The sequence below is a fragment of the Nerophis lumbriciformis genome, linkage group LG11, assembly GCF_033978685.3.
Source record: "Nerophis lumbriciformis linkage group LG11, RoL_Nlum_v2.1, whole genome shotgun sequence".
Taxonomy (NCBI): Eukaryota; Metazoa; Chordata; class Actinopteri; order Syngnathiformes; family Syngnathidae; genus Nerophis; species Nerophis lumbriciformis.
The window spans coordinates 12,583,328-12,596,726 of NC_084558.2; the positions used below are offsets into that span (position 1 = coordinate 12,583,328).

General features: G+C 38.1%; 1 protein-coding gene across 4 annotated transcripts in view; it reads left to right on the top strand.

Moving 5' to 3' along the window:
- The window catches only part of tefa (TEF transcription factor, PAR bZIP family member a), a 15,783-nt gene extending 4,288 nt beyond the window's left edge, over positions 1 to 11,495 (top strand). For 3 of the 4 annotated variants that reach the window (XM_072914079.1, XM_061967344.1, XM_061967341.2), the window contains 3 exons: positions 1 to 309; positions 2,391 to 2,611; positions 9,746 to 11,495. The exon at positions 1 to 309 is cut by the window's left edge and continues 57 nt beyond it. In XM_072914079.1, coding sequence (XP_072770180.1) covers positions 1 to 309; positions 2,391 to 2,611; positions 9,746 to 9,961 — 746 coding nt within the window. In that variant the 3' untranslated portion in view covers positions 9,962 to 11,495. The remainder of the gene's footprint in view (positions 310 to 2,390; positions 2,612 to 9,745) is intronic. The other variant, XM_061967343.2, reaches the window with a different exon arrangement.
- The last annotated feature ends 1,904 nt before the right edge of the window (positions 11,496 to 13,399 follow it).

Here is a 13,399-nt window from a genome sequence, read left to right on the forward strand (position 1 = left end):
GCGAGATGGGGCCGTCAGCCGCCCTCACCCCCGCTATCTGGGACAAGACCATCCCCTATGGCGACGAGGACTTCCACCTGGAGTACATGGACCTCGAGGAGTTCCTCATGGAGAACGGCATCTCCGCCTCACAGGGAGAAGACTCCCTCCAGGGGAGCATTTCGATAGAAAAGAAGAAGGCCGTCAAGACCGAGGAGGTTACACCGGCCGACGTGGGCCTGCTGCCCATTGAGGAGCTGGGCAAGTGTGATGAGGAGGTGGTGATCATCACTAACTGCGAGACAGACATCACGTGTGATGTTACGTCAGGTAAGTGGAGAAGAAGGAGTAAGGTTTCCCTGAAATTTCCAATTGAGTGCAGCTTTTACTAGACTAAGGCGGCAGCCACGCAGGTTAGCTGAAATTAATTTAATTATGTGACCCCGAAAGGGACAAGCGGTAGAAAATGGATGGATAGAGTGGAATTGAAGCTTAGATTGAAGTACACTGTTTGCTGTATGAATTCATCAGTTAAGGAAGTGTCCACAAGCTATAAATGGTTGGTAATCTCAAATTAGCTCTTGATACGTTATGACATGCGATACATAGCTTACAATAACGTTAATTATCTCAAGACACCCAATCTTCAGCCCCTCTCACGAGAAGTGCCTTCTGGATGAAATTAACGTAAAGCAGTTTTGATAACAAATAAATGCAGTCGACACTCAAAGAGATGGAGATAAAGGGTTGAAAAGTTGCTGTTTAGAAAAACTTAATTTAAAATACTCATTTGAGAAAAATAAAATCATTTTGGAATAAAACTACTTATATTCTTTATATCAGAGTCCTGTGAAAGTTTTATTGCATTACTAAAGCACAGGAGTGAAGCTGATGTAATGTTTTGTTCTCCCACAACGGTGACTCGACTCATTCAAAACGAACAATGAAATAAGTGGAAAAAAACATAACCTGATACGCGGCGAAAGCATACTGATAATGGCTGAGTTCATCCTGTACTCGCGTCTAGTCTGATAATATGATAGGCCGCTTCCGTGAGTTATTATTAGGGATGGGCTGATTGATCGGCCACAGTATGTGATCGCCATTGTTGATTATTGCATTTTATTGCAGATGGCAAACGCCTATCCGCTTTGAGTCTAGCTGACACTACATATTTTTAGTCCGCCCGCTAAAAAGCAGCTAGCATCTCTGTTTCTCTATACACATTGTGGAGTCGCTTCTGTAAGCTAATAATAATCACTTCCATTATGGCACATAAACCGAAATTCTTTGTATCTTAAATATCATGTATCGTTATCACTTATGGACGGCGCTGAACATATAAACAAAGAAGATGAAAATAAGGACCGAGTTTAAATATTGTGATGATATGGTTAGACTGTCAATAGCACTCACCATAAATACAATGAAAAATGGACAGTTAAGACATGTGATGGGTATCGGTATTTGCACGGGTTGATCTCGCTCATGGATGATCGTATCAGAATCGGCAGGTTTAAATCAGAAATGAAAAAACTTACAACTTGAGGTTGTTTTCTTGAAAGTATTCAAAATGAAGTTACTGTCAAACTAAGGACACAAATGAAAGTACATTCATTTACACATCAAATATATATATACGTGTAGGAATCATGTTAAATCAACAATACAGTTTGGTATAAAGTGAAAAAAGTCAATACAACCATACAGCATAAAGGCTGGCTCTAGAGCCGTTAGCTTAATGCTAACATAGAGTAGACTAGCCCAGGGGTCTGCAACCCGCGACTATGGAGCCACATGTGGCTCTTCTGTTTCCTTCTTGTGGCTCCCTCAGATTTTTTAAACACCGGAGTGAAAAAAGTCGGCATTTTTAAAAGAGTTCTACAATTTCCGACTGTCTGTGAGGCCGTGAACATTTGCAGGCTGACTCTTGAGGTGCAAGGAGGGCAAGTAAAAGAAACTGGAAGCCTCTGTGTTCAGTTCAGCTCATATAATATAATACTTGCCAAAAAAGAAAACACAAAAGGATAAGTAGTTTAATTTCAAATGGACAGATTGGTAAAAGATGAAAACTTAAAAGTTTATAAGCTGTGTTACATTTTGCGGCTCTATATTACTTTTCATTAGTGGAAGAGGCGGTAAAATGTCTCTTTTTATAGTAAAGGTTGCAGACCGCTGAACTAGCCCATTGACAGGCCAACGAAAATAAGCATTACAACTTGAATGCTTATTTAACCGACCAAAATTTATACAAAACAGCAAATGCATTTGTATTTTTAGGGGTGTAGTCCTCGGGTTTGCAATGGTTTAAAACTGTACTGCTGCAATTCACCCACAATAAATAAAAATACATTCATAAGTTTGGCCAATGGTATGCTTTACCAGGTTATGTATTCTTTTCTTCTTTTCAGAAGTAAAAACAGAAGCAGAGTGCACGTCACCAGAGCCTGTCAATCCTGACGAAATCGAAGTCGAAATCAACTACGAGCCAGACCCCACAGACCTGGTCTTGTCTAGTGTACCGGGGGGCGAACTCTTCAACCCCCGCAAACACAAGTTCAGCGAAGAAGAGCTCAAGCCTCAGCCCATGATTAAGAAAGCTAAAAAGGTGTACGTTCCTGACGAACAGAAGGTATGTCATCACAACTATAACATGCTTATAACTAGAGGTGGGGGAAATAATCGATTTTTAGTTGCATCACAATTTGGACATGGACGAATATAGAATCAATTAGTAAACGTCAGTAATCAATAATCGATGTATTTATTGTAAATAAAGAAATGAAGACAGTTGTAAAATTTGGCTGACTGCAGCGAGCCACCTCACTGAAAGATCCAACCACCTCCTTTACTATTGGGCACTTATAGTACAGTTTTGCACACTTTTTCATGAATTTAATAAATGTGGGAATGAATTGAACTGTTTCTTATTCCAATTGAATTGTTTGTTAAAGTTGCAAGTGATAAACACTTATTTAGTGAAACAAAAACATTTAAAGCTGCATCAAATTACATAAATAAGGAGTCCCACCTCTACTTATACCGCAATCTCTATTTTGATGATTCACTCCTAATAATACTTCCTCTGAGTCTGTTTTAATGGCTGACCGTAGCGGTTTATTTCTATACATTATTCACATAACATTTAATCTCTACTAGCATATTTGGTCGACTTGACTACAACCGGCAGAAGTGCTGTTGATTCCGTATCATCTCGTTTGTAATATAAATGCTATTGCGCAACTCCTGATAGATATAAAAAGTATATGAACACCAGATGCTGATCAATGCTTTTCAATGATCATCACAATAAACAATCACTAATATAGTTCATGCCTTGCAGTTTGGTCCCTGTGCTAAAAGACGCGGCTAGTGGCTAGCAGCTAACTATGTTTGTGTACATCCATTCACAATGCGGAGTAGCCCTTTTAAGTTAATGCCACCTGCATTACAGCAAATAAACTACATTTCTTACAAGTATTATTATCACTGGGGGACTTGAGAAAGAGGCTAAAAATGCGACACATCAAGCAAGATAACCGCAGGTGACAAGAAAATCTGCTAACCCGTAAGCTAGCTTGATACAAATAATAAGCTTTGTTTACTTTAGCAGACGTGTCGATGGGCCCAGAAGGGCTTCTGAAGAGAAAAAAACAAATGATTTCAATGAGGAAACACCAACAAGACATGACAAATGTCTGTCAAACGTTTGCAGCACTTTTAGAAATGCAAGTTTTTCAACAGTATTAATTGGCAGTATGCCTTTGGCGATGTATTTTACCACACTTTCTGTGAGTGGACAGCATTTTACTCTGCTTTGTTTACGCTCTCCTTGTTCACCAGGAGTGAGTGTGGACTGTGTTTAAAGTGAGAACGCACATTCGGCAAACTGGCTCCTCATTGTTAATAGGCTAATCTTGTTCCAAAGGTTCCTGAAATAGTTCCACTTCTGCGGTGGAATTTGGTTTTGTGATCATTTTGTCCGTGTACGCTACTAAACGTGTTGGTCGCGGGCTAACTTGTTGCACTGTGTGATGCTAGCAAACAGCAGTTCCCGCCTCTCCGCACAGAGTCCAAGACACTTAATCAATAGATAGATTAATAGATTAAAACAATGATTGTTTAAAAATGTATCAAAATTGATTGTAATGAAAATTTAAAAAAAAGGGAATTAGTCAAATGCCAGCTTCCTATTTGGAGAATCGTCACAGCTGAGCTGTTAAAACAGTCATTCAGAAAAGAAAAGACGAAGGGAATAATATTGATTCTGTTTTAGAGCTATTTAAAGGGGAACATTATCACCAGACCTATGTAAGCGTCAATATATACCTTGATGTTGCAGAAAAAAGACAATATATTTTTTTAACCGATTTCCGAACTCTAAATGGGTGAATTTTGGCGAATTAAACGCCTTTCTAATATTCGCTCTCGGAGCGATGACGTCACAATGTGACGTCGCATCGGGAAGCAATCCGCCATTTTCTCAAACACCGAGTCACATCAGCTCTGTTATTTTCCGTTTTTTCGACTGTTTTTCGTACCTTGGAGACATCATGCCTCGTCGGTGTGTTGTCGGAGGGTGTAACAACACGAACAGGGACGGATTCAAGTTGCACCAGTGGCCCAAAGATGCGAAAGTGGAAAGAAATTGGACGTTTGTTCCGCACACTTTACCGACGAAAGCTATGCTACGACAGAGATGGCAAGAATGTGTGGATATCCTGCGACACTCAAAGCAGATGCATTTCCAACGATAAAGTCAAAGAAATCTGCCGCCAGACCCCCATTGAATCTGCCGGAGTGTGTGAGCAATTCAGGGACAAAGGACCTCGGTAGCACGGCAAGCAATGGCGGCAGTTTGTTCCCGCAGACGAGCGAGCTAAACCCCCTAGATGTCTTGGCTCACACCGTCCCGAAGATGATCAAGAGAAGAATATCGACCCTAGCTTCCCTGGCCTGCTGACATGAGGGTATGTCTACAGAATATATTAATTGATGAAAATTGGGCTGTCTGCACTCTCAAAGTGCATGTTGTTGCCAAATGTATTTCATATGCTGTAAACCTAGTTCATAGTTGTTAGTTTCCTTTAATGCTAAACAAAGACATACCAATCGTTGGTTAGAAGGCGATCGCCAAATTCGTCCTCGCTTTCTCCCGTGTCGCTGGCTGTCGTGTCGTTTTCGTCGGTTTCGCTTGCATACGGTTCAAACCGATATGGCTCAATAGCTTCAGTTTCTTCTTCAATTTCGTTTTCGCTACCTGCCTCCACACTACAACCATCCGTTTCAATACATTCGTAATCTGTTGAATCACTTAAGCCGCTGAAATCCGAGTCTGAATCCGAGCTAATGTCGCTATAGCTTGCTGTTCTTTCCGCCATGTTTGTTTGTGTTGGCTTCACTATGTGACGTCACAGGAAAATGGACGGGTGTATATAACGATGGTTAAAATCAGGCACTTTGAAGCTTTTTTTAGGGATATTGCGTGATGGGTAAAATTTTGAAAAAAACTTCGAAAAATATAATAAGCCACTGGGAACTGATTTTTAATGGTTTTAACAATTCTGAAATTGTGATAATGTTCCCCTTTAAGAGACAATTTGTCACAATGAGAATGTGAGTGTGCAGCGAAAGTAGCCTTTCAACACACACAGCTGCTGTTTCGTCGTTTCACAGTGACTCGGCATTCTGGGACTTTTTGTTTACACCAGCCACCACTAATATGGACCGATGTGGTATGAGTGGAAATAATGTGTGTATGAATCAGACCAAGAAGGAAAACAAAACTTTTTTTTTTTTAAAGAAATGAAGAGTTCCTCAAGAGCTTAGTCACATGTACATATGATTCCTTCCTTTTATTTACTACTCAAAACTAAAATGGGAATGTTAGACTTTTTAAGACTTTGAATACAATTTGGAATAAATGCTCAGTAAGCCATGAGAGTTCAGTGCAAAAACTGAAGCTTGAATATATAAAATCAAGGGGGAAATATATTTTTCGTACTAGTCACTTACTATTTTAGTCCAGTTTACGTATTTTGCAATTATGATGTACTGGTACTAAACTCTGAGATACACTTCTTAACAAAAAAAATGTTTTTTACATTTTGGCAAGTCATATGTTCATGTTTTGTTGGCACATAATTTTGTTTATTTTCAGTTCAACCGATTCTTTGATACCAACAGGCAAAAAATACATCAATACCTGTTTTGTTTTTTAATCAGTATTGTCAGTACCCAATACTGCACATTTCTTCCTCGGTGAGCCATGTTGATAGGCATATGAGCACTGAGCAACAATGCCAGTGTTTTCCACTTACTTTATTTACTGTACATATTTATTTATGGCGGCTTGCCACAAATGCAGATTTGGTGCTTCCGGTTTGCCGCTGCTCATCAAAAAATTGTAATTGAACTGTTGACGGTATGCATCGTAACTTTGCTTTTAAACACGCCTGATTTGCCAGATAATAAGACACATAAGGGTCTGTGTTGACAATTAGTAAGGTAGCAAAGTAGGAAAGGATGTGAGAGAGGAGCGTGTCTTGCGTCGTGTATTTATTCGGTGCTCAAATACTAGCAGTGGGGATGGGCGATATTGCTTAAAATCTATATTGCAATATATATTGCATCCTCCTGCAACAATATAGGCCTGGCTGATGTGGCCTAAACATATAATCTGTAGTATTATATATACATTGTATGCAAATAAATAATCAAGTAAAACATTGAGGGGACTATAGTTTCAGTAAGTGGATAAACGCAACCTTGTTCATTCACACATCTTGGTGGTGTGCAGAGTGACTGCTTTAGTGATCGTTTTTTACTGTGCTTCTTTATCATCATACATGGTACCTTGTGTAAATGATTCTACCACAGTAAACTGCTTTTTAGATGGAGTTTGTTTGTTTTTGCGGCCTTGTTCGCCTCATAATTAGTTGCATTTCTCGTACTCGACAGGAAGTTTCGGTTTCAGATGCTGGAATATGTTTGTGGTGCTGTTGACTTTTTTAAATAAAGTTTTCAGCGTGCTGTCACTTGTTCGACCCAAACTACTGACAACACTTTTCTTTTCTTCGGAACAATCTCGTTCTGGTTAGCGATGTTTTATAGTCTTTTTTTTGCATGGTGTTCGAATCTCCGCTAAGGAGGTAAGGAGGAGGGCGGAAGCTACAGAAGCTCCTGAGGGGGAAAAGTATGCTGTAACAAGAGGAGGAAAAACATTTTTTATCGATACAATCAATGTATCCCCCAGGCCTATTACAATATATTATTTGGCATATACATTAAAATAAAACAATATTCAACATGTTACAAGGGGCAACTCATTTGGCTGCTGAAGCATGCAGTTACATATTATGTCAATTCCAGTTGTATTATTTTCTCAAAACTATTATTAATCTACTTGATAATTTACTGTTAATATTTGATTACTTTTTGCTGTAACCTGTTTCTATCTAAACTTCTGTTAAAATGTAATAAACACTAATTATTCTGTTGTTTGAATACTTTACATTAGTTTTGGGCAATAGTTCAATACCAAATCCAATACCAAGTAGTTGCAGAAAAGCACTGAAGCAGTATTAGTCATACCGTTGCTGATACTTAAAATTTTCAGGGTCATTAAATTATTAAATTTTTGATCACAACTGTGATCTGACAATATAAATTATTATTGTAATTATTTCCTCATTGCCTTTTATTACATACAAATTATATTACAAAGTTAATAGCGCAAAATAACTATAAACAAAAGCAAAAGCTACTAATGGCTTTTACTTACTGAGTTTGTAAACGATATCAAAAAAGACAAAAGATCTAACTCGTGTAGTATTTGTAATATACTAATACTGTATTTGTTATCGTTAGAATCAATCTATTTGCGGAATGCGGCTTTTTTTATGGAACCATGGCACATTGTAAAAATTAAATAAACCAAAAAAAATGAAAAGAGAGAAAAAAGGCATACACAAGCTGAAATGTTGATTATAATCATAAATATTGTCCTTTAAATATGTTTGATCCTTTTTATAAGCCTATTTCACTACATGTTACGTGACGTCATGCCACCATCATATTGAGAGATACTTAAGAACAATATTCTGGATTTTATATCAACTTGAAGTTTCCAAGTTTATTTTGAGTGTACAATTGTTAGACAATTTGTCACAATGTGAGTTTGCAGCGGAGGCAGCCTTTAAATACACACAGCTGCTGTTTTGTCGTCTCACAGTGACTCGGCACTCTGTGACTTTTTGTTTACACCAGCCACCACTAAAATGGACCACTAATATGGACCAATGTGATTAGACAGGAGAAATATTTTGTGCAATAATCAGACCAAGAAAAAAAACATAAACAGTTTTTTCTCAAAAGGAAACCGTTCCTCAAGATCTTAATCACTTTTGTGTAAATATAATTCCTTCCTTTTAGTTACAACTCAAAACAAGAATTCATTTGGAATAACTGCTTAGTAAACCATGACATTTTACTGCAAAAAATTAAATATGTAAAATAAAGGGGGAAATATATTTTTCTTACTAGGCACTTACCGTACTATGTTAGACCAGTTGGCCTTTTTTGAATTTATGATGTACTATCTGAGATACACTTCTTAAAAGATGGTTCTTTCAAGCATTTTGTCAAGTCATATGTTCTGGTTATGTTGGCACATTATTTTGCTTATCTTCAATAAAATATGTCAGATTTTCAGTACATATCAAGATAAGCATACTGGTCTAACACAGTAAGAGAAAATACAGTGCATCTGGAAGTTATTCTGCAGTGCTTCACTTTTTCCATGTTTTGTTAGTGTCAGCCTTATTCCCAAAATGGAATACAATAATTTTTTTCCCTCAAAATTCTTCACAAAATACCCCCAAATGACAACATGAACAACATTGTTGAAATGTATTAATAAAACAAAACTAAGAAATTAGTTTGTTTTTTTCAATTCAATTGTTAGTTGAAAATACATACTTATTAATGGGGATATGCCGATCTATTGGCCACCGATTAGTATTGGATGATTTTCGTGAAAAAGTATTTAATTCCCATTGTTGATTAATGCCTTTTAATGCCAGTCACAAACGCCGATCCCCAATGGTTCCTCCATTGCGGCAAATAAATTACATATGACTGATGCTAGAGTAATTAGGTCGATATTTTTATTGTCGCAAAATCTTATTTTTGTTGTTGGTAATAATAATAACTTTGTTAATAATTGCCTGGACACAGGAGGACTTTGAGGGCAAAAACCTAAGGATTTAAATGAGTAGTGGATAGTACATTTTGATTTGGTTTAGTTATTGTGTACTTTTGACTTTGTTTTGCTTAAACAGTTGTATGTAATAAAAGAAAAAAAGGAACTGGTTTAAATATTGCAATAGCACTCATCATAAATAAACGATTTACAGTTAATAATGATCGGTATCGGCTGAAATCACTCATGGATGATGAGAATCGGCGGCATAAAACCCTGATTGGAACAGCATTACTTAAAACGTCATCTTTTGACGTGTAGCCACATAAATACCTACTCAAACAATGACATTTAGCATTCATTCTTATCAATTTAATTTCCTTTCATGTGACCAATTTTTTTTTAACCAAAAAATGGTATGTAATCAAATTCCATTCCTGTAGTGTCAACCAATTAATGGTCAGAAGTGTGTCACAGTGTATTCCGAAAGTAGTAAGCTTTTGAAATGCTGAAACAGCAAAACAAGGTTACCATGGCAAACGCCTGTTTGTTCCTATCTTGCAGGACGAAAAGTACTGGCACAGACGAAACAAGAACAACGTGGCAGCCAAGCGCTCACGCGACGCCCGCAGACTAAAAGAGAACCAGATCACGGTGCGAGCGGCGTTCCTGGAGCGGGAGAACTCAGTTTTGAGGACTGAGGTGGCGGACCTGCGCAAGGAGTGCAGCTCTTACAAGGACATCGTGGGTCACTACGAAGCCAAATTTGGAAAACTGTAAGGGACACAATATGTGTATGAAATATTGTCAGATGTACTGACCCAACACAATACACTTTGTGGGCTGACGAACAGGGAGGGAGGGAGGAGTCATTTCCTGCTTTGTTGCTGGTGAAATGTCCTTCAACACAAATATGTCACTCATCCTTCTTCTATTCTCTTTCAAGTGCGGTGCCAGTAGACCACATTTGATTTATTTTTGTAACACGTGAATAATCAAATGACACACACAGAACATTTTAATAGACCGGGTGTAGAAGAGAAGGCGCCACAGCAGCAGCGTGTGCGCAATGCAAGGCAATACAAGCTATTACAATGTACCTGTACTTTTTGAATCATCCATGTAAGTGAATAAGATGATAGTCAAGTACATAAAATAGAATTTAAAGTACAACGAATTTAGTTTTCAGTACATTGCCCCGATGTTGTGTATTTTCATTTAGGTGACAATTATGGGTTTTTTGTTATACAGTATATCTTTAAGGGAGCGATAACAATATTTCAAAGATAGTATAAGTTGGTTCATCTTCACATGTCTTTTTAAAGAAGTGTCTTTTTTTCATTGATAGTAAATGACTGGGACATGTCTTCAGGGGATTAGTGATATTCTGTGATTCCTGTTTCAGTTTGTGTGTCTGCCCCTCTTGTCTCTGCACAGCGGACTAGCTTGGGGCGGCATAGCTCGGTTGGTAGAGCGGCCGTGCCAGCAACTTGAGGGTTGCAGGTTCGATCCCCACTTCCGCCATCCTAGTCACTGCCGTTGTGTCCTTGGGCAAGACACTTTACCCACCTGCTCCCAGTGCCACCCACACTGGTTTAAATGTAACTTAGATATTGGGTTTCACTATGTAAAGCGCTTTGAGTCACTTGAGAAAAAGCGCGATATAAATGTAATTCACTTCACTTCACAGCAAATCCTACTTGAAATTGTCTCATAAGTTGAAAAAAGTCCTGTCAAATGTAAACAATCGTATGATTTTACAATCCCCGTCCACTTGACAGTACAAAGACAAAAACCAGAGAATGCATATTTTGCATGGCTGTAAAAGTGTTTAAATCATTTGAACAACACTTTAACCTTAATGACAGGCATGGGTGTCTTTACAGAAGGCACAATTAAACAGTTATATTTGATTTTTTTTGTCTTGTCTAAATCATTTCATAGCCACACAATAAAGTAAATATTTTATTAAGTGTCTCTATTCCCCACTGCTGTGCTTCCATCCATTGTTTTAATTAAACTATCCTTTTTGAGTCTTTGATTTATCTTCTAACAGCCAAGACTCTATATATCTCATAAATACCTACAGCCTTATTTGTTTCCATTCAAATGCAGTAATATTGATGTAATGTTGATATCATAAATATTGGGCTTCCTGACTTGTTCAAGTTGTTCCAATGCAATCCAAATTGCAAAGCAGTACACATTTTGAGGGGGTTCTGTCATACTTCTGTCTTTGTGAAGTATTTTGAATTTATGGGTATGGTTACCTTCATGTACATATATTGTGTATAAATAAAGCCTTGTTGACAAACTCTTACTGTTTATTCCATAATATTTTACTTCAGAACTCACAAATTAAAAACTTTAGCTATAATGTGGTCATCTATTTCAACTAAAAGTAAACACTTTGCAGTTAACTTATTTTACTGGAAGGTCACACAAAACACTACAACCTAACATGGTCTGAGACTGCAAAGGCTGACTTTGTTTGTACTATCAACAAAAGCTTGCTGCGTTTTTGGCCATAAGTTTTGTTTCTCCGTTATACATGATTTTTACAAAAAGGGTTTTTTCATTTACAAAACCCAAAACCAATGAAGTTGGCACTTTGTGTGATTCGTTAATAAGAACAGAATACAATTATTTGCAAAACCTTTTCAACTTATATTCAATTGAATAGACTGCAAAGACAAGATTTTTAATGTTCAAACTGAGAAACGTATTTATTTTGTTGTGGTATTTTAGGCTTCATAATGCGGCACACATTTTCAATGGTAGACAGGTCTGGACTACAGACAGGCCATTCTAGTACTCGCACTCTTTTACTATGAATACCACGCTGTTGTAACACGTGCAGAATGTGGCTTGGCATTGTCTTGCTGAAATAAGCAGGGGCGTCCATGATAACGTTGCTTGGATGGCAACATATGTTGCTCCAAAACCTGTATGTACCTTTCAGCATTAATGGTGCCTTCACAGATGTGTAAGTTACCCATGCCTTGGGCACTAATACACCCCCATACCATCACAGATGCTGGCTTTTGAACTTTGCGCCTATAACAATCCGGATGGTTCTTTTCCTCTTTGTTCCAGAGGACACGACATCCACAGTTTGGCAAAAACAATTTGAAATCTGGACTCGTCCGACCACAGAACACTTTTCCACTTGGCATCAGTCCATCTTAGATGAGCTCCGGCCCAGCGAAGCCGGCGGCACTTCCGGGTGTTGTTAAATGGCTTTCGCTATGCATAGTAGAGTTTTAACTTGCACTTACAAATGTAGCGACAAACTGTAGTTACTGACAGTGGTTTTCTGAAGTGTTCCTGACCCCATGTGGTGATATCCTTTACACACTGATGTCGGTTTTTGATGCAGTGCCGCCTGAGGGATCGAAGGTCATGGGCATCCAATGTTTATTACGCTCACGTGCAGTGATTACTTCAGATTCTCTGAACCTTTTGATGATATTACGGACCGTGGATGGTGAAATCCCTAAATTCCTTGCAATAGCTCGTTGAGAAATGTTGTTCTTAAACTGTTCGACAATTTGCTCATGCATTTGTTCACAAAGTGGTGACCCTCGCCTCATCCTTGTTTGTGAATGACTGAGCATTTCATGGAAGCTGCTTTTATACCCAATCATGGAACCCTCCTGTTCCCAATTAGCCTGTTCACCTGTGGGATGTTCCAAATAAGTGTTTGATGAGCATTCCTCAACTTTGTCAGTCTTTTTTGCCACTTGTGCCAGCTTTTTCGAAACATGTTGCAGGCATCAAATTCCAAATGAGCTAATATTTGCAAAAAATACAAGTTTTCCAGTTTGAATGTTAAATATCTTGTCTATATAAGTTGAAAAGGATTTGCAAATCATTGTATTCTTTTTTTATTTACAAATTACACAACGTGCCCACTTCACTGGTTTTGGGTTTTGTATATTTCCATCCATCCATTTTCTACCGCTTATTCCCTTTTGGGGTCGCTGGAGCCTATCTCAGCTACAATCGGGCGGAAGGCGGGGTACACCCTGGACAAGTCGCCACCTCATCGCAGGGCCAACACAGATAGACAGACAACATTCACACTCAATGTCCCAATTAGTTCACATGTGTATGCTATACTGACAGTTATTCCACAAATACACCAAAGACAAACAGGACATAGTAAGTCCTTAAATTTTTCAAAGTCCAAAAAAACATTTTGGATTCATATTTACT